Genomic DNA, 21727 nt, shown 5'->3' on the forward strand with positions numbered 1-21727 from the left:
TCGTTTACTCAAAATTTTTACAAATTGTTACTGGATGTTGTTCGTTTACTCCACAGCACAATGCAAAAGAGCTTAGCCGATTACAATAAGTTACTGAACTTGTACAAATTTGTACAAATTGTTGAGTAAACGAACACACCTAATGTGTACTGTACTTAAATCTAAACCAAGTTTAAATTAAGGTTTAAATGACGCGTTTTATGAAAAATCGTTTGATAAAAATTTGTTACAATCGAATAATTATTTAATCGTTATCTGTTATCGGTATTATCGGGTTGTATGTCATCCCCAATTAACGTCGGAAGCGCAGCTTTGACTTGTCAAAACAAAATTATTGATTGCACGAAAAGAAAAATAAAAACAAATATATAGATATAAAGTGCATACCAAAAATGTTGCGAACAATCAATTTGGATAAAATTACATAAAATCTATGTAATAGATAAAAAGTGTTTGCATAAAGAAAGGTCTCAGAAATATAATATGTGAAAAAATGAATTAGTGAAGTGAATCAAGAAGCATAGCATTTTATCTATACGAAAACAATTCCAGGAAGGAGAAAAAAAAAACGCAATTCTTACTCTTGGCAATTGCAATATACAAATCTCTAATAAGGTTGGTTTTTGTTGAATCTTAAGTCCTTTTCAATGTTTATTGTAAAAATTATCTAGATCAGGGGAAATTGATTTTTCAATTGTGCTTTACACAGATTGCGTTTGTGTGTGGGTGTGTTTTCGCCTTCATGCGACAGCCTACAAAATAAACCAGAAACCCCTTAAAGCCTTAAGGATATCAGGAAATATGTTCAATATTCCAAATTAGTTTGGATTGATAGTAATCTAGCAAAGGTGGCAGACGCGCCCATATTGCATCACAAAACAAATGTTGATGACCTATTCACTGTTGTGATTATGTGTGTGCGTATGTGCAAATACTGTGTTCGCATTTTTCCGTTTCCGGCATACATATATTTGTACACTAACTAGGGTTATAACTTTTTGACGTTTTTTCTCAAAAATGATTTCCTGTTAATGACTAAAGTAACCATGGACAAAAACAAAGTAAAGTAAATACTACAACAAACAACTCAACAACAACCACATATAAATTTGTTTTTTGGTCTGTTCCAGTAGCAAGAATCTACTAATTTTAACTATTTTTTCCGATAACATAAAGGAAAAAATGTTATCGTAGTAAGAAATAGTAGCTTCTTGCAGGTTCTGGAACAGAGCATTTGTTTGTAATGTAAGTGTCATCAGTAAATGTAAACAAAACAAGGAAATGTTTATAAATTATTGGAATTTAAAAAACTAATATTTTTCAACATTTGATTGCATATTTTGAAAAACATGTTTGAAAATTCGTCAATTTTCATTTTGAATGTTTCCATATCATTCTACTAAATCATAATTTCTCCCAGAAATTAGAATTGCTGCAAAAATGTTTTGGGTCGCTAAAAATTCATTAAAAAAGGAGAAGCTTTTTCAAACTTTAGTCTTTGAAATGAAAAAAGTACATGTTTATTAGGGCTCTATTTTGTTTTTCAAACATATCAATATGCCACACCACATTAACAAATGTTGTATAGCATCTATAAGCGGTGTTTTAGTGTGCGGCACGTCGTTCGGACTTGTTGGAGGTTACATGTCATTGATATGAAGAAGTCTTTATGGGAAATAGTTTTTTTCTGATGAATGCATTTTTTCTTCAAAAAATATATGTATATCCCTAACATACATCGAACATAGAAATAAATATTTAAAATGTCGTATCACAGTTTATACAGTTGGACACTAAGCCCACCTGATTGTTATGTTTGTTGTCAAAAACATTATTGTGATTTAAAATTCAAAGAAACTCGAATCATAATAGTATAAAATCTATTATGCCTGTTGTCAAAAGTTGTTAACAGAACTCTGAATGGCCGACCTTCTATAGGGCTTGTGTCGTATGGAGTTTGACACTAACATTACAGCCCAGTTCAGTCAGCTGGGTATTGCTGTTACCTTTTATTGTTCTACCATGTAAAGTAACATTTATTCTATATGGGCCATTACTGCACGTCTTCTTTTACTATTGGATGGATTTGAAAATAATTTTATAATTTTAACACTAAAGATTTATGTCAAGAAAGTACTCCTTGAATTTTAATGACAACTTTTAACTTTATGATAACCGGAATGCTATAAATTTATCCGTAAAATCCAATCAATAACAAAAGAAAATTTGTAATAATGGGGTTTTAAGTATTAAAAAAAATTATACGCACAAACACTTTGAAAAAAGTTTTTTTTTTATATATTGTTGTCTTATTAGGACGAAGGTCATTATTGAAAGGTGTTAATTAATTGAATTAATCGGGCTAACATGACCTAAAGAGTTTTTAAATACTGTAAAATATAACTTTTTTCAATTTATTTCTCAAAAAAATATTTCCTGTTTTACGAGTGAATGGCTTTTTGCCTATGATTGGCTGTAATAACTTTTATTCCATTCAAATGTTTAAAAATTACCTAAAAAAGCACATTTAATTGAAATAGTTACCAAGCATGGCAGAACTACCAGGTAGTGGTATCAGACCAGCTGATCGAATATGAAAAGTCAAATCCCTTTATAAAAAAATTATTTTTGTTGTAATTTCCCCAACAACATAAAGAAAGTTTTGACATAACATATTAAAAATTTTACGATGCCACTACCTGGGTAATTGTGCCATGGTACCAAGACAAATTCAAGGCACATTTATATAAGGTAGAAGTGACAATCAGCTTTATTTTTACTTTTTTTGTAAATTTGGTTTTCAAAATTTAATAGGGTCTACTCATGAAATTTGAAACTTCGAAATTTGCTACCATATTCCATCGTATACGTGTAATAACAATGACCTACGACAGTTCTGAATGCTTTATATTCACATTTTGATTCAAATTTGTTCTGTTAGAGGATTTTCAAATGCTCTGTTCCAGAACCTGCAAGAAGCTACTATTTTTTACTACGATAGCATTTTTTCCTTTATGTTATCGGAAAAAATAGTAAAACTTAGTAGATTCTTGCAGTTCTGGAACAGGCCAAAAATGTATTTACGTTTTTCCTGAGAACATTTTTAAAACCACCCCATTATTCAATATTTTCTTTTGACATTAAATTTTCTATAACAATGTTGTTTTTGTAAATTTGTTAGTTGTTGTAATTCATGCATTTACCTTATATAAATTTGCCTTGCGCATATTATGATAAAATAAGTTAGAAACAAAAGTTTATGCCATTTTGGTTATGTCATGTAGCTCCAAAGCTTATTTTAGTTTTATATCTAAAATCTCATAAAGAAGCATTTTCAAAGGACTTAGTAAGCTCAAAATATAATACATAATGGGATATGAGGTTGTAAAAAAATTCATAACCCTAATGTGCAGATTAAGTCAAATGGGAAATATGATATGTATGTGTGTATGTTTGGATTATGTTCCCTTTAAATAATTACGACTTGCCTATCGCGCTTCCTTTGGCTTTTTTTCTATTTTCGTTTATTGAAAGCATTACTTTTGTTCGTGTTAACTAATAATTATTTATATACCCACTCAGGTCACAGGTCATATGCATTTGTACAAGATATATATCGTCACCATAAATGCCCGAAGACGTAACCGACATGAAAATCGAAATTCGTTTTTTGACATAATCTGATACATAAAGCTAAAATACATGCTCTGGCAAAATTTCAAGCTTCTACGTTCAAAAACAACGATCCTATTCAAGAAATGGCATTTCGGAAAATGGGACAATATTGCAGATTTTGTTGTAATGGAGGATCTCAAAACTAAGCACTTCAGCGGTTTTGGTTTCACTACATATTACCCTTCGTATATGATCGATAATATCCCATATACTCGCCTTCATAAGATTAATATTCCATAAAACAGTTTTTAATTTTATAAAGTTTTTTGCTTCTCCTGTAAAGTTTTGGTTTTGTGGGTTACGTCTTCGGGCATTTATGGTGACGATATGTTTGTACATATACAGTGTCGAGGTAATGTTATGGCATACTTACAACTTCAGGCTTTAGATCAAAAGTTAATTTCTTCATAAATGAAATATACATTTTGGAACAAATTGAATACTCTCACCGTTAACGAATCTGAAAATTTCATGACAGGTATGTCTTTTGGTTCTGATTAACAAACTGTGAAGTTCTTTGTCCACACTTCCCGAGATATGGACGTTTAAAGTTTCGAAAATCCCCTTGGGTCAGATTTTGATATTGCTTCAATATACATATTTGACCAATTATATGTAATTTCGGTCCAATAATCTGACCCGATTTTCATAAATTTTGGTAGGATTTGTAATTTAGCAACAACAACGAGCTTGTAAAATTTTCCATCGATTGGAAAACTGTCCTGGCTAAAAAATATTAAAGACTGGACCGGATACCGTGATGAACTCAATTCAGTCTTCTAACAGTGACTATGTATTACCCTTTCGCTAACACAGCATTAACTAATAATAGGAGGGTAAAATATTTCCTAGCAATATACCTGTGCACGACGTTATATTTAATTCTAAGATTGGATATACTTGACTTTTTAAATTATATATAGATATTCACCAATCAAGGAATATTCATCGATCAATGTAATTTTTATTGTGATAATAGTATTTGCGTAAACTAACCTATCTCCTAATACCACACATATTGTTAGCTCATTGTGCCAAACAATTACACCATGATGACAATAATAGTACAAAGTAATGAAGAGTTCTCACAATTATTTGAACATTAGCAGTGCAAATACATATACATGTTGTATCTGTGTAGACAATAATGAGGACGTAATTGTACACCAAATATCTAATTGTGACCGGATGTTTTGTATATTGTCGCTACGCTAGTCTTTAAGTTTGTTTTGCTCTTTTGAAAATTCTACTTTCGCTGAATTTAACTTTGAAATACACATCAACTCTCAGAACAAGTATTAAATCTACCACATATTTTTGGTGTCATACAAATTTTGTGTGTGACTCTTTTAGTCGGATTATGATGGTCATCGTGAATACATGTTAAGTGGCAGTTAGCGTTAAATTAAAAACGTGAAAGTATGACGTTAGCCCTATGTGTTTGCTGAAGTGGGCGTTGTTTAAATTGTTAAAGAAATATCAAAGGAGTTTTAAAATATTTCCTTTTTGCAGTACTTGGTGTTTTGCAAAATGGTTAAAATACTACAGGCCTATAATTTTTCCAAGCAAAACACATTTGCTTTAAATGGAGAAATATTATCAGCGACACTCATCGATTCTAATCGTATTGCCATCAGTAGTGCAGAGCAGTTCATTGAAATTTATGACATTGTTGATAGACAATGTCCTGTTAACGGAAATAAAGATGCTGAGCAGCATGGTCAAGATGGTGGTGCAACATTCAATGGATCGGCGGATGCAGTACCATCAACGTCTTCTGCCAGTACAAGCAATACTACGGCAACAGTCACTGTAAACAATGATGAGAAATCGCCTAACAAATACACCTTGGCCACTGTTGGAGAAGTTGTCAATTTAATATATTGCGAATCAGGTGAATATTTAATGCGATATATTAAAAACGTCTCTGGTCATAATGCTGCTTATTTTTTGTAGGAAAATATTTGCTGACTTTGGAAAAGGAAACAGTAGGTAGTCCTGTACATGCAACTACATCGAGCATTAGTTGCACCAGTAGCAACAATGCCACTGTCTTTACAGAAGATGATACGAAAATGTTTGTTCGGATTTATGCAAATTTTTGGAAATTTCCTGAATCCAAATTAATTGATTTACCCATAACAATAAGAATAGCGTCTATGACAACACCAAAGGCTCCACTAGTTAAAAGTATTGATGTAATCGAACTACCTTTGCGCAGTCCCCCAGATTTAATACAATGCTGTCAGGTAAGAGTTGAATGCATCAACGATTTAGATAAGACAGTTTTTTAAGACAAAATCACTCCTGTAGTTTGATTCTCTAGCTAATTTTTTGAGTTACCGACAAAATCGGTAAAATTTCGGTAATTAACGTAAAGTTGCGGTAAGATAGCGACCAAAATAAAGTTTTCGCTAAGTCCCACCGATAGCAACACTGTTATCAAATTTTATTGGTGTTTTTTATTCAGAATTTTTCGTTTTAATTTTACCCATTTTTTAGGTAACCAAAAAATAATATAAATAAAAACTAATAATAAAATAAATATTAATTAATATTTTTCACATAATCTTAGACATCTGGAAACATTATTGTCGGCAGCAAGGAACGCATTTATCTCTATGAATACACACAATGCGTTCACGAGAGTACACAACCACGTTTCAAATATATTGACTTTTTACCCTTCAAATTTTTCGTAAATCTCAACTTTGTGCCGCTTAAACTATGTTTGGCTGAAAATGTAATAGCATGTATGAATAGTCGGTATTGTGTTGCTTTTCGGGTTATCGATGTTCTGGCCAGCAATGCATGTACCGCTGGAGATGGTGGTGGTGGAGGTGGCGGTACATTGTTGTATGGTGAAGATTACGACGCAATGGAAAACAACATAGAAATCGATGCTGAGGAGATTGCTTTAAATTCAGAGTCTAGCCTGGGCAGTAAGACCAGTGCAGGAGCATCTTCGCACAGCCATAATAGTTTTGAAACAGATTCGTTGGAAACAACTGCAAGTCGTCCGCTAAATGGTTATCCTGGCAGAACTCCAATAGATTTTAATGTTGCCCGCATGGTAAATTCTGCATGTGGACGAGAATTTGAAGTCGATATAAGGTCACAATGGGATCAAAGTGATGCTGATGGCAATAGTTTAAAATCGAATATACCTTGTGATACCCAAGAAATAATTATAAGTCCAACAAAAGCGAATGAAATCAAAATAAAACTTGTCAATGAAGCCAAGGCAATGAATGTCCAGGTAGCCAAATCTCATTGAACTGTACTTTTTTTACAACTGCTTATTCGAAATTTTTCATTACAGCGCATATCAAGCAATGGCAAAATTGTTTCGGCATATAGCGAAGAAAGCTCAGTGCAATACGACATACGTAAATTGTTGCAAATTTGCATGAAGACATCAGAGACGGGCGGTGGACGGGTTGTTGATATTTTACGCTGCATGGATCTAAAAGCCATATATCAACGCACCGATAATGAATCCGATGAAATCGATGATCCCGAATATGATATGGGCAATCAACAAATACCCGGTGCCATTTCGACATCTAAACACATAAATAGGAGAACATTGAAGTCACCCCGACACCAAAGCTGCATTGGTTTTGCCTTGCTAGTGGCTAGCAGTGTTGATGGTTATTTGTATCAGTTTTGTGCCCAGGGAAAGTGGTATAATGAAAATGAGAAACCCATAGCGACATATTCTTTTACAGCGCCTGTTCTGCAAGTACACATTAACGATTATGTCATTTATGCAATTACAACAGAATCGGTAGAGACGCATACATCACGAATTGGACACAAGCTATTTAATAACCGCTTTGAGTATCCCTCTCTGGCAGAATTATTCCCCGAAGAGTCTAGTCCGGATGTAAATGCCCCCATTGCAGTCATTGGTCTATCATCGTTCATGCACGTTCAATATGTTTGTGTCAATCGTAACAATGTGGTGCTAATAAGTAATGGTGCTTTGGCATTAAATGCAAGTGAGGCAGCAGTCAAGCGTAGAAGTACTGGCGAAGGAAAGAAAAATATAGCTGCACGCATAATTGCCGAGGCAAAGGCAAAGCACAGCCTATTGCGAAGTGGTAACACCAACCAGAATTCGGTGACAAATGAATGGACTCTCTATAACCTTGAAGTACCTGCTGTCGAGCAAATAGTATTGGATCTTGAGATTATAGCAGAGACATATCGTTCCGCAAGTAGTTCCAATTTTTATGATCTTATGGAAGAGGCCCATGCCATGTTGAGAATGAGTATCTCATTGCAGTTCGATAAGTTGAGCGAGGAGAGAGAAGCTCTGCTGCGCGGAAAATTCATGGAAAATTGTCGTAAACTAGCAGACTTTTCAATTAGATCCAAGAAAAAGGAAATTTACATGCAGGCATCCGGGTTTTATAAAATGTGTAACTTGACACTTTCGGAAATATACAGCAACTATATCAATAATTTCCTCTATATGGACGAGGAGAATGGAGAGGTAATGATGTCGCCCGTTACACCCGGTGACGATTCTTCATCTACAATAGAACCTCAGCAGTTAGCAGGTCTTATATATACGGTGAAATTGTTTTTGTTGAACCTGGGTACAAGTCGTCAGAATGCCTCATTTTTAAATCAACTTGTGAAACCTTTCTTTACACCCAGTCGTGTTGTTAAGCAAGGATTCAGTCATGTTCCTCTTTCATTGGAATTTCTAAATCTCTTCATAAAGTATTCTCCCCAAGACATAGCCCAGATAATGTTGAGTTCTCCCGTAGTGGCTGATTCCATAAGTGGCGAAATAATCAACTACTTGAAATTTCTAGATCATTTGTGAGTATCGGTATGGTATTTTAAAATATTTATAGAGACGATTTATTTTTCTTTCCCACAGGAGCGCTGATGATAATTTGTTGTTTGCGGTAACAGCTGCACGCATGTCCAATTATATACTGTCACAAGAAGTTATTACTCGTACAAATAGACACGATTTAGCCATAGCTCTGATGAAGTATAAAAATGTTCTCTACGATGACACCACAACTTTGTATCAAAAACAGAAACGCAATAAAACCACTAGTGACTATAACTATAGTTCCCCCAAACGTTATCAGCAGCAACAGATCCAAAAACCATTTAAGCAAAAGACATCACAACAAACAAATGAAGTGATATTGTTCTCCGATTTTACAGAAACTATACTTTTGGCAACCGAAAAACCGGAACTAATCGAAGCAATTAGCGATGTCTTTATACATGCTTTGTGTGTGGAGCATAGCATAACGTTGGATGTTATACTAACATTGTTTTTGAATTATATTGCTTCGCATATAGGCCAAAAAGGATATCAAACCTCGCAGAAAGTATTTGTGAATATATTACAGGTGGGTAGAAGAACAACAACAAATTGTATGGATAAAAAAATTAGATCTGAAATGTATTTCTAATTTATCTAGGTCTACTACTATGACATGTTTGATGTTAACCCCTTGAATACTACACAAGATGGTCCTAGTAACAACACTCCTCCTCAGACAGATGATGAATATGAAGGTGGTTTTTCAAAACCCAATAGTGATCGTGACAGTGAATCGCTGGCTAATTCTATTGGAGAAAGTAATTCTGCTGCTAGCTCCTCTATAGACGATAGACGAATATCGGCACAATGCAATCGCATTGTCTATGACCAATTGCAAGAGCAACAATCGCCCTTTAAACGCAATTCAAATGCCTCGCTTCTCAACACAACAGAAGATCAGCACAATGACGTCGAAATCAATAACAAAGGTCTTAAAATTCTCTTCCGCATGTATATGGGACGTTTAAAAGCCCTAAGTGATTTGATCACAGATTTGCAATCGGCCGATTTAGAACAGCAGTCGATTAATGAGGAATTTCTAAGCTTGCGCATGGAGTGCATTTCATTTATGACAAGGCATTTACAAGAAATGAGAATGCAACAGCAACACTTGAACCCAAATAAGTCGAATATTTTGTATCATGGAAAAACGGCGGCAATTAATGGAACAATCGAAACATCGAAGCCGATTTGTGTACCGCTCTTGCCAGATTATAAATTAAATGGAGAGGAATTTGATCGGCACATTAAATCGTATGTTCGTCCAATACCGTGCCTGCTGGAGCGGCCACAATATCTCAATCGTTTGCCACCATTTAGGCGAGGAGATTTTAGTTATCCGAACATCGATGAAGGTGAAACAGAAGTGCGTTTTGTTGGTTGGCACAATGAGTTGTTGACATTAACGCTAAAAATCCAGGTAAAACGTTTATTGGTAATTCTTGCTATTCGACACTGTTCAAATGTGTGTTCGTTTTCTTGTGTGTTTACAGTCACTGCTGGCATCTCAAAAAATTGAACAGGACATAATCGAAGAATTTATTGCATTCGTACAAAAAACCCCGAATCTATTGGGGATTGATAGTTTTTTGGTAATAATATTACCCAAACATTTGGCTATCAATTACATGTTGCATTTTTGCCCAGAGTATTTGTGGCAGTATGGAAAGGTATTTTTATAACATTTGGTCGCCTCTTTATTATTTAAATGCAATTTCTTGTTTCCTTCTTCGCTTTTTAGTCTAATAATTTTACCCCAAAACAATGGGAATCACTTTTTAAGAAGATTTTAGCTAAAAAAGATCTCTTGCCAAATTGGAAAACATATGTTACAGGTAAAGCAGTTATTTTCCATTTGACAATGCTTGATATTATTTAAAACTCTACCATCCTTACAGAAATTCTTAATAACTTAGTGACTGATTGCAACTTTGAAGAATTACTACAGTGTTTCCCCAGTGAGGTTATACCAAGCCGAAATTTTGAATTGTGGAACAAGGAGTTTAATACTGAATGTATTACCTCCATTGATACCAACAACGGTGGTCTTATATTTGAGGAGATCAACGATAACATACTTAAACGGGATCACATGCCAATGGATAATGTCGATGAAAATAATGTCTTTGAAGTGATATTGCGCAAGGCAGTCTCAAAACAGCGTAGCATTGCATTACGTTCAATGATAGAGTCAACTGGAAAACAATTATTTGATGCTACTAGTAATCCCATGTACAATCTCTAGATGCGGAGCGAGCTACTGAGGAAAATTAAAGACAAGTATATAGTGAATTTTGAACAAGTTTCCAGGTTGTGTTACAACGAATGTTTTCATCATATGTTTTCTAGGAAACAATATTTGTCATTACCACACACATACACAACTTAGTCATTCCACACGATCTCAAATATTTAGAAAATCTATTAGAAGCTATCAATATTGACTTCGCTATATACAACTAATATAACTAATGTACGTGTTATATATAGTTAGAAAACAGATTTTTATTAGTCGTTTTTTCGAAAGACCATATAAAAGATTTAAAAATGTTAACTTTTAAAAATCAAGATAATTATTAAAATCTAAAGGCTATTTTATGTATACACACTGATAATCAAGTCGACTCTGTGCAATTCTGAATACTGCAAAATTGAAAACATCGTTATTCGTAATTGGAAAAATCTAACAACAATTTATTGAATAATCAAAACATATTGAACGCAAAATCTTTAAAATAATTTACTTTATAATTACAACATTCTAAGTAAGAGTTTCATCAGACCTCTATTATGTTTTAGAATTTTTAAATATTGTGAGAGGATGTATATTGATTACATACACAATGTACAATGTGTAGTCGAATCAATTTTTATTTTTCTACCTTCTACTTTTTTTGCAAATAACAGGAACCGTGATTGCGAAATCCAAAACATTTGAATGGTTTTGTATTACAGAGCTATGTGGTATTCAGCTCTTGACAGTTTGAAGTTAGCTTCTCTCTGGAAAATTGCGGTAATTCAGAGTCGAGTGAACAATTATTCAACATATTATTGATTGATCTTATGATTCATACATTTTACAAATTAGAAACAAAAACTAATTGAACAAATATCCAAGTAGAACGTTTAAAAAATATATATTCATAAAAACACGCCGAACACTACCATTAACGCTTTATTTATATTTATATATAATAACGACACAGGTGCACAATTTTTTACTCATTGTTTGGTGATTGAATTTATTATATTTTTACATAAAAACCCCATTCCTTTGATTATGATAAGCGGTATTTTTTAGTATATACTTTATTATTTAAGTAAATTGCGTATTCGTACGGTTGAATATCTTCTAATCATCTTAAAGAACATTTTCGAATATTTTCAAAACAAAATTTGGTTCACACTTGACACTAAGTGTCATTTCTTTATGTATTTAGTCCCCAATTCAGCAAAAAAAAAAAATCAAATGGAAAATGGGAGTGTGAACTAACTAATTTAAATTTTTAAAAATAGGCCAAATCTGGGATGTTGACACCCATTTTAAGTACATATTTCATTTAGTTTTCTCTTAGTGATTATTGTTTTATTTGTAACGGTTATTATACACTTTAAAGTAATTTTACATTATATATTTAATAAAGTGATATTTCCATTTAAAATGCCAAATTTGTGTTTTATTTTCCATTAATCAGCCCTATTCTGAACGCATGGGAGCTGGGAATTTTTTCCCATTCCCACATTTTCGTATTCTGAATAAAATTTTGTGGGAGTTTTTTTCCCATTTCCCATCTCCCCTCATAATCAGCCCTATTCTGAACGCATGGGAGTTGGGAATTTTTTCCCATTCCCACATTTTCGTATTCTGAACAAAATTTTGTGGGAGTTTTTTTCCCATTTCCCATCTCCCCTCATTCTGAATGAAGTTCGAATTGGGAATTTGTTCCCATGGGAAAAAAGTATACATTCTCTATCTTGAATTGTGGGAGAATTTTGTGTCTTTTTGTGGGAAAAATCTCCCCAGCAAACAGTGTGGGAATTTGAAAAAAATTCAAGAAATTTCAAATTGTTATGAAATTTCATATTTTAAGACATCTACACGACAAAATTATTGCAAATATTTATAATCGCCAAGTGTTTGCTTAATAAAAGCATACAAAATGTACTGTAAAATATGTCATTAGTAGACTTCGGATTTTGCATATTCTTCATGGCACAATTACCCAGGTAGTGGCATCGTAAAATTGTGAATATGTTATGTCAAAACTTTCTTTATGTTGTTGGGGAAATTACAACAAAAATAATTTTTTTATAAAGGGATTTGACTTTTCATATTCGATCAGCTGGTGTGAGACCACTACCTGGTAGTTCTGCCATGATATTCTTATATGATACAAAAACCTGCAATAATCTAACATGTTTTACACCGATAAAAAATTTTCCTTTATGTTATCGAACAAAACAAAAAAAGTAGTAAAAATTAGTAGATTTTTGCAGTTCTGGAACAGACCATATGTATTGAAATACGAGAAAAAGAGTCATGGTTGATTCTATTAACGCAGAACAACAAGTAAAAACAAATCAATTTCAAAAGAATTTTTGGCAATAATTATTAAAATATATTGGAAAATAACCATAATATATACAATCTTTACAACTTTTATTCATTTTCGTAATATAACTTTCGGGTTTTTTAAATCAGACGACCAACGTTCTATTGAAAACGTGTTAGTCTCCTCAACGACACGACAAAGATCACAGGCGTACATACATATATGCCAAATTATTGCAATGCTATTCCATTTTCCGAAATGCCTTTTCTTGAATAGGATCGTTATTTTTGAACGTAGAAGCTTGAAATTTTGCAAGGGCATGTGTTTTAGTTTTAGATTCAATCACAAACGTATTTTATTATTATTATTATTATTTTTTTTTTTTTTTGAGATACGTCTTCGGATTTTTATGGTGACGATATGTAATAACAAGCAAAAATATGTAATAATCGAGAAAAATATCCGAACTTATCTTTTTGAATTTTTTTAAAAATATGCAAAATACGAGTTCTAGCGATCATTAGGAATAAGTAAAACTAGCGATATACTCGTTAAACCCCTAACTAAAATTACTCGGTATCAACATACAATTTTTAAATTCGTTACAAACTTAAAAAGTTCCTATTACTTTTTACATAAAAATTATGTTTGCCTACTAATTAAAAAATGCTTACACCAATTCGCACAATCTGAAGAAAATGTGCTTATTAGAACAACATCACACATCGTTGACTCCATTCACTTAAAAAATCCATAAATCAATGCACGGTTGTTGAATTAAGTAAGTTGTGCTTTTGCTAATCTAATTCAAAAACCGCGAATTCAATGCATATAGGCATTTTGTATTACAAAACAAAATTACAGCCCCCTAAAAGTATGCTATCATAATTTGGTGTAACTAATTTCGAATTTCGAAAATTCAATTCCCATGATTTGATGTTCCCACGTCGTTGAGAATATGGAAAACGTGGGAATGGGAAATTTCGCTCCCATGGGAAACAGTTCCCATGGGAATGTTCAGAATAGGGCTGAATGAATGAATTGGGAATTTGTTCCCATGGGAAAAAAGTATACATTCTCTATCTTGAATTGTGGGAGAATTTTGTGTCTTTTTGTGGGAAAAATCTCCCCAGCAAACAGTGTGGGAGTTTGAAAAAAAAAAAAATCAAGAAAATTCATATTTTTATGAAATTTCATATTTTAAGACACCTACACGACAAAATTATTGCAAATATTTATAATCGCCATGTGTTTGCTTAATAAAAACATACAAAATGTACTGTAAAATATGTCATTAGTAGACTTCGGATTTTGCATATTCTTATATGATACAAAAACCTGCAAGAATCTAACATGTTTTACACCGATAAAAAATGTTCCTTTATGTTATCGAACAAAACAAAAAAAGTAGTAACTGGGATTTGAACCCACGTCCTTGAAAACATATCAAAAAAAAATGTTGTCACGGCGTGTTAGCGTTCAAAGCCAAAACTCATAACTTCAAAGGCAACGCAAAAAAGCGTTTGTCGTGAAGAAAATACATTTCTGTGGCCAAGTATCCGCGTAAATGTAAAAAACACATTTGCATTTGGAAAACGATAAGTTCTAGGACAGAGAAGCCATTACATAGTCGATACGTCCGAAGATTTGCTTTACCACCAATGAAACCAGGTAACGTAATTTGGTGACTATGTGGGTTCGAGTCCTTGGCTTTCCTTTTTCACTTGCAATTAATTTCCGATCATCAAGCTTAACTCTAAACGAGAAAATTAATAAAAAATCATTAAAAATGATCTTCGCCCTTACAGGCAAAATTTCAATAAATAAAAGTAGTAATAATTAGTAGATTTTTGCAGTTCTGGAACAGACGATATGTATTGAAATACGAGAAAAAGAGTCATGGTTGTTTCTATTAACGCAGGCAGCACAGCAAGAAAAAACAAATCGATTTGAAAAGAATTTTTGGCAATAATTATTAAAATATATTGGAAAATAACCATAATTGCTCTGTTCCAGAACCTGCAAGAATCTACTATTTTTTACTACGATAACAATTTGTCCTTTATGTTATCGGAAAAAATAGCAAAAATTAGTAGATTCTTGCAGTTCTGGAACAGACCTAATATATACAATCTTTACAACTTTTATTCATTTTCGTAATATAACCTTAGGGTTTTTTTAAATCAGACGACTAACGTTCTATTGAAAACGTGTTAGTCTCCTCAACGACACGACAACGATCACACAAACGTACATTATTGCAATGCTATTCCATTTTCCGAAATGCCTTTTCTTGAATAGGGTCGTTATTTTTGAATGTAGAAGCTTGAAATTTTGCAAGGGCATGTGTTTTAGTTTTAGATTCAATCAAAAACGTATTTTATTTTATTTTTTTTTTTTTTTTTTGAGATACGTCTTCGGAAATTTATGGTGACGATATGTAATAACACGCAAAATATAATAATGGAGAAAAATATCCGAATTTATCTTTTTGAATTTTTTTAAAAATATGCAAAATACGAGTTCTTGCGATCATTAGGAATAAGTAAAACTAGCGATATAATCGTTAAACCCCTTATTAAAATTACTCCGTATCAACATACAATTTTTAAATTCGTTACAAACTTAAAAAGTTCCTATTACTTTATACACAAAAATTATGTTTGCCTACTAATTAAAAAAATGCTTACACCAATTCGCACATTCTGAAGAAAATGTGTCATTGTATGGGAAAAATTCCCAACTCCCATGCGTTCAGAATAGGGCTGTATGACTGACTTCATAAATGCAACATTTGCACTGCATCTTTTACAATATAATATGAACCGAAAGTAAACATGTGTGGTATTTTCTTTTTATAAAATTCGGTTTTTAATAAACACAAATTTATTGTTTATAGTAGATACCAAAAATCCGCAATTCTAAAAGTTTTTTTTCTTTTCTTTGCAAATGTCAGTTAACATAATAATACTAAAGAAATGTCAATTGAAGTGCAGCACAAATTTGGTAAATACTGCCCAATGTGACGCCTCGTGTTGCATTTATGAACTCGAGACGATGTCTATAAAATCACATACTGCATTTATGTCGTCTAAACGATGTCACTAGACGCATCATGTTGCTTTATAAATTTCAAAAGTTTTGCAAGATTTTAATGGGTCTATCTTGCATTGCCACTGAACTTGAGTTGCGTTGTCAGTTGTCTGCGCGACTGAGATGAAATGTTGTACCATTAATGTCAACTCAACTGGGTGGTCGATAAACATGTTATCGATCAGTGTTTTTTCAAACTAGTGACCTCTATTCGCAAAAAAAAAATATTTTAAAAATAATTTGCGCTTTGGATAACTCTTTTGTCTATTCTGGACAATATTTTAATATTTTGGCTGAGTTTTCGAGCAAATTTGGAAAACAACCCAAGATTGGAATATAACCTGGCCATTGAATCTTCGGATCGTCAAGTTTTATTTGCTGTCCCAAAAAATGATAAGTTCGGTGGAATTATTTTTTGACGATGAAGAAAATGTACAGGACATTGCATCTATTAGAAGAAATTTGAGGGACAAGTCGAATCCATTGGAATTGCCATCTGCACTGCTGTAAGTTGATGTGCATGTGGAAAGATCTGTATAATCAGTAAATTATTTCAGGTTTAAGGCGTATTTTCGATTGCCAAAGGATGCCGTAGTTTATATTGTGGAAACGTTAAAGGATGGCGATAAATTCACTTCTTGTGATGGACCATTACCAGTGGCGTTGAAGTTTCTTTTATTTTGAGCCATTTTCTTTTTCAACTTTGCTTTAAAATGAATCCAGTCTCTCTGCTACTCTTCAGGTGTTCGTGTTGGAGGTCCATGGCTGTTTAAACTGTCCGAAATGGACCTCCACGCTTCATCAGCTGTGGCTTTGGTTTCACCAAAAACCCGAACTCCTCGGGCTACGTTTGGATTTTCACTCAGTTTATCAATTAATATTTCGAACTGCTGCTTTGTCGTTATTTTCACCATATTGATACACAAAATTAATTAATGATGCAAAGAATCAATAATTGTTAACAAAATGTTTATTTATTCCTTCTATTTTACTTCTTGTTTCTTCGAAAATGTTCACTGCAACTGAAAATTGGTGGTTGCTGAAAAACAGCCGCTTCGTCAACTGAGATTCGCAACTTCAGTTGAGAGTTGCCATACGTGGATCAATTTTGACAACTGGCAACGCCACTCAACGATAATTGTTATCGATGATCGAGTACTTCAAGTACCGAAACCACACATATTAGTTATGTTCCAGAACTAAAAAGTCGTACGATTAATTCACAGTGACCTTGAATTTGACAAAACAATGAATGAAAAACTGCGAAGTATTATGTTTCTTTACGTCGATGTACTTAACATCTGCTAAGCTACGTGTTTCAAAACGTCAAAAATACACGTTTTTAAAGCAGGTAAAAAGTAAACATGTATCATTTTTATTTCTGATACATTTAGTTGCATTTTCGAGGAACCATGTATGAGTGTGCCACTGAAATATGTTGACAAAGTTTAAACAACACAAAGCAATTGACGATACGGAAGTCAGTCAATCACATCGTGTGCCTTCGTTCGGTTGAGACATTCGTGGTTGTTCCCCTTTCGGGATCGTAGTTGGTTGCGGAGAAAACTGACTGGATATTTAGGCTTCATACTTACGTAGCATGAAGGATTTGTCTTGTTGAAATGGTCTTCCTCATGCGCGGATAGCCTCTGAGACTTCGGCTGGAGCAGGGGCCTAATTCTCGAATCCGTTATCGAGCGAGTTTTTGTTCGATGACAAATTACGAACGATCGAAATTTTTGGATTCCCTTGTTCGATCGAAATTATTTAAAAAATTTATCGATACATTCGGTTATCGAACGGTGAATCATATGGTAAACACAAAATATTACACACAAACAAGTTGTTGTGCGGCAAGTTTCTCGTAAAATGAAATGAAAACATGAAAATTTTATAAAATAATAGAAAATTGTGAAAAATTAAAAGTAATTGTGATCTGAAATAAATTCCACTATGTGAAAATATAAAAATCGCATTCTGGCATTGGAAAATATATTTTTAATTTTTAAGAAACATCCCGTTTTTGTCTATTTTTTTTACTCATTTTATTGAAAAAAGTATTTAGTATGTGATTTTGATTAATTTTATTGCAAAATGTTTCATTAAAGTTCGTTTTGTGCCACAAAAATAATCATATCGACAGCAGATGTGTGGCGGGCAAAAACTCGCAAGATTCCACTCGAAAGTGTATTCGACAACGGATGCCGTAATCCAAATACTGAAAATATCGATCGAAATAACTCGATCACGTATGCGAGAATTAGGCCCCAGGTCTGTCAATTTTTTTCTTTGGGAATATAGACGTTTAGGTGAATGAAACAAAAATTCCTCACAAATATAAGATTATTTTTGATGTAGTAGTTGTAATTGTGAGCGAGTTATATTGTATTAGAAACAAATCTTTTCTAAATACTGGATAAAAAAAAACAAAAGAAAAAATAGGTAGTACTAATTTAGAGGGAACGAAACGAATTGGTCAATCTTATGTGTTTTTTAACACGAAACCTCTCTGTAGGAACTGACCATTTTGCTCAACTATTTAACGAGTTGTTCAGTTGCTTTATATAATAAACGGAAGCACTACTACTATTATGTTGACATTAATAATTACAATATCCAAGCATTTTATTTGCTTCCATGTTTTTATAAAATACAAAATTCAAACCAAAATAAATTGTTTTTGAAACAAATATTTAAAGAGTTATAGAATCATTATAGAATGTCTTATAATTATGCCGTTTCCATGGGTATCATGTGTACTTCTTCAGTTATTTCAAACTGTTTAATTTTAGTATCCAATACAGCTGTAGTACCTGGCTTGTATGAGTAATCCAGCTGAAAAAAAATATGTTTCATTAAATGCAAATCTTCGATGTGATTAACAAAATTAAATATGTACGTACCTGTCTCTCTCCTTTTTTATTTGCCAATTCATAGTTGCGCAAATAATCGGTAGAATCTTTGCGAATAACACACAAATCAATGTTTGATCCAGATCCTAAATCATTGAATACGCCGGCAGCAATTGCATCTCGAACAAGCTTTTTGCCTTCTTCCTCGCTCATATCGGGTTTCCAGCGGGCTTCAAAGACAGACATGGCTGCCAAACTACCAGAACCCATAGTAGCATATGGCAACTTGTCGGTGGATCCATGTGGATGAATGGAGTAAATGTAGGGTCCTGTTTTATCGACACCGCCCAAAACCAAAGCAGCGCTAATATGGCCTTGATAGCGGAATAACATTTGTTTTAGAAGAGTGTTCGCGGCTACAACGGGAACTTGTCTTCCGGTATTAAGACGGTGTAATTCGAGTTGTGATGCTATCATATCTGTGGTCATTTCAGTATCAGCAGCAGTACCAGCACCGCAACAACTGCAATTGGTATAAGATATACAAATATAAAACATCTGAATGGACTACGGTACCAACAAGCGATGCAATACATACTACATGTTTTTAGCCAAGTAATGAATTTTGGAACAATTTTTGTCCGAGACAATTGGACCCTCGGTGGCACGAGTATCTGCTCCCAGAATTACCCCATCTTTAAATATTATACCCACGATAGTTGTGCCGGTCTTGACAGTTTTAGGAGGCTGGAAACCACCTTTAATAAGTTCTGCATTTCTGAAATGGAAAATAATTTTAATGACAATGGATAGAAAATTATACGCTATGTTATTACCTTTTACAATTATCAAAGTTGAATCCAGATTTTGGAATATCTCTGAACTGTTCCAACTGCATTTTTATAAATTATTTAAACAAATTTTATTAAAACTTTGCAACCAAACAAATTTTTGCAAGTAGCGCAATGACAAAACACAATTTTGACACAGTGGCCTCAGCACAGAGTCACATATATGCAAATTCGTCGGCGTCATATTTTTAGAAATATTGGCACACATTCATGGTTTACACAAGATGATGATCATAGAACGGTTACACTACTGGCCTGTTCCTTTATACGGCGTTTATATTATAGTTTTTTGCAGGGTTAACCTTCTTTATGAGGATTTGTTTGAAGTATATACAATGGAAATGACATTTGAAACCCAGACCCACTGGGTTAACCTTGTTATATATAAACGGCCTATTACTTTTGAAAATGGTAAAACCGGCAAAAGTTGTGAACTGCTCTCATATGAATTGTATTGTGTCAGAAGTAAAGGAACGCTTTTCGAGTAAAAAGTGGTAAAACTTGAAGATTCTTGAACGTAAAGGAACAGAGCTTACAGCTTTTTGCCGAGTTAACCCACTTCATGAGGATTTATTGCTTGATCTGGTCAAATCTGACCAGATTCGCCATACAAAAATTAAATCCTCTCACGACTGGGTTTATTTTAAATCCGGCACAAATCCACCAAAAATACAGTGTTGTATTCGGTATTTGTTGAAAAAAATCCAACTCGATTGGTCGCATGAGATTTTATGGAGTTAATAAATTTAAAGTTATTTGAAAATCATAAAATTATTTATTTTTTTACATTAGACACTTTTTTAACAAAAAGTACGCTTGATACCATGATACAAAAATGTATCCCTGTGTATAAAATATACCAATATGAGCAAAGAGGGGACGATATCTCATACGAGAAATTGTAAAAGTGCAAAACACGACTTTATTAGTTATTTTGTATGTATACGTAAACAAACATCAGCTGACTGTTTATATCCTCGAAAAGCTAAGTATAACCAGCAAAGATTAACCCACTGGATCTATTAAACCCAGTGGGTTAACCTTCAATAGTGTAACCGGGGTATAAAACCATTGAGTAGGTATACCCGGATACACTTAATCAGGTTTACTAGGCGTTTAAAGTCCAATTTACATATGCACATTAAATGATTTCGTTTTACGAAATCCTAGAATCAAATGAAGTGTATTTACATCTGTTTTTTGCGTCATTTGCTTACGCACACAATCGCACATACACACTTATACAATAAGACAAACACACGCACACAATATATTTATTCAGAGAAATAGGAATTTCACAACACAAATGTTTATCAAATAACTTAAATTAATTCTAAAAACAAAAAAAAAAAACATAATTTTTGCAAGTTTTTTAAACATTTATTTTCACTTTTGTCATCGTTTGAGTATTTTTGTTTTTCTACAACACACACAAACAAGCAAAGACATCATTAAACAGTTGCATTTTTTGGTAGTTTATGACAAAAAAACTGGGCTGCTTATAATAGTATGGTGTTTTCGTGCGTTGTTTAGAATAAATGACGCAGCTATCGTCATTTATTTTTGTATGGTAAATGACGCAAAATGTTGCCTGTTTTAGCAAATAAATGACGAAACAGCTCCAAATGACGAAAAAGTTGCTAATGTAAATTGGACATAAGGCCAGAACTAGAGCTGGCAAACCATCGATATTCCCAACATTAGATATTTTCGATATAATGTTTTAAAATATCGATTGCCATCGATATTATCGTTAAGTTGTCATCACCGTTAATTTGGAGATAAAATTGGCCGAAATGTCAATGCTTTCTTGACATTTTGCACAAGTAGTTCACAGAAATG

General features: G+C 33.2%; 2 protein-coding genes across 2 annotated transcripts; one reads left to right on the forward strand and one right to left on the reverse strand.

Annotated features, from left to right (window-relative positions):
• Positions 1 to 266: 266 nt before the first annotated feature.
• On the forward strand, positions 267 to 12205 carry LOC141402390 (uncharacterized). Its single transcript, XM_073983498.1, has 10 exons — positions 267 to 615; positions 5188 to 5569; positions 5632 to 5924; positions 6251 to 6934; positions 6998 to 8511; positions 8573 to 9062; positions 9135 to 9956; positions 10030 to 10206; positions 10278 to 10371; positions 10435 to 12205. Exons 2-10 carry the CDS (start codon positions 5206 to 5208, stop codon positions 10779 to 10781), a joined length of 4785 nt encoding a protein of 1594 aa, XP_073839599.1. The 5' UTR covers positions 267 to 615; positions 5188 to 5205; the 3' UTR covers positions 10782 to 12205.
• A 6566-nt stretch (positions 12206 to 18771) lies between these two features.
• Positions 18772 to 20045, reverse strand: Prosbeta2 (Proteasome beta2 subunit). The gene is made up of 4 exons (XM_073983517.1): positions 19871 to 20045; positions 19633 to 19812; positions 19086 to 19557; positions 18772 to 19017 (listed from the first exon to the last, which is right to left on the reverse strand). Exons 1-4 carry the CDS (start codon positions 19930 to 19932, stop codon positions 18913 to 18915), a joined length of 819 nt encoding a protein of 272 aa, XP_073839618.1. The 5' UTR covers positions 19933 to 20045; the 3' UTR covers positions 18772 to 18912.
• Positions 20046 to 21727: the final 1682 nt, after the last annotated feature.

This window comes from Musca autumnalis, unplaced genomic scaffold (assembly GCF_047663935.1).
Source record: "Musca autumnalis isolate F117 unplaced genomic scaffold, ASM4766393v1 scaffold_4, whole genome shotgun sequence".
Lineage (NCBI taxonomy): Eukaryota > Metazoa > Arthropoda > Insecta > Diptera > Muscidae > Musca > Musca autumnalis.

Excerpts from the sequence above, each read along its gene's own strand:
- LOC141402390 (XM_073983498.1), top strand. The coding sequence starts at position 5,206 with ATGGTTAAAATACTACAGGCCTATAATTTTTCCAAGCAAAACACATTT. Across the intron at positions 8,512-8,572 it reads TTGAAATTTCTAGATCATTT|GAGCGCTGATGATAATTTGT; the intron begins GTGAGTATCGGT and ends TCTTTCCCACAG. Across the intron at positions 9,957-10,029 it reads CATTAACGCTAAAAATCCAG|TCACTGCTGGCATCTCAAAA; the intron begins GTAAAACGTTTA and ends GTGTGTTTACAG.
- Prosbeta2 (XM_073983517.1), bottom strand. The coding sequence starts at position 19,932 with ATGCAGTTGGAACAGTTCAGAGATATTCCAAAATCTGGATTCAACTTT. Across the intron at positions 19,558-19,632 it reads TACTTGGCTAAAAACATGTA|TTGTTGCGGTGCTGGTACTG; the intron begins GTATGTATTGCA and ends TACCAATTGCAG. Across the intron at positions 19,018-19,085 it reads ATAAAAAAGGAGAGAGACAG|CTGGATTACTCATACAAGCC; the intron begins GTACGTACATAT and ends ATTTTTTTTCAG.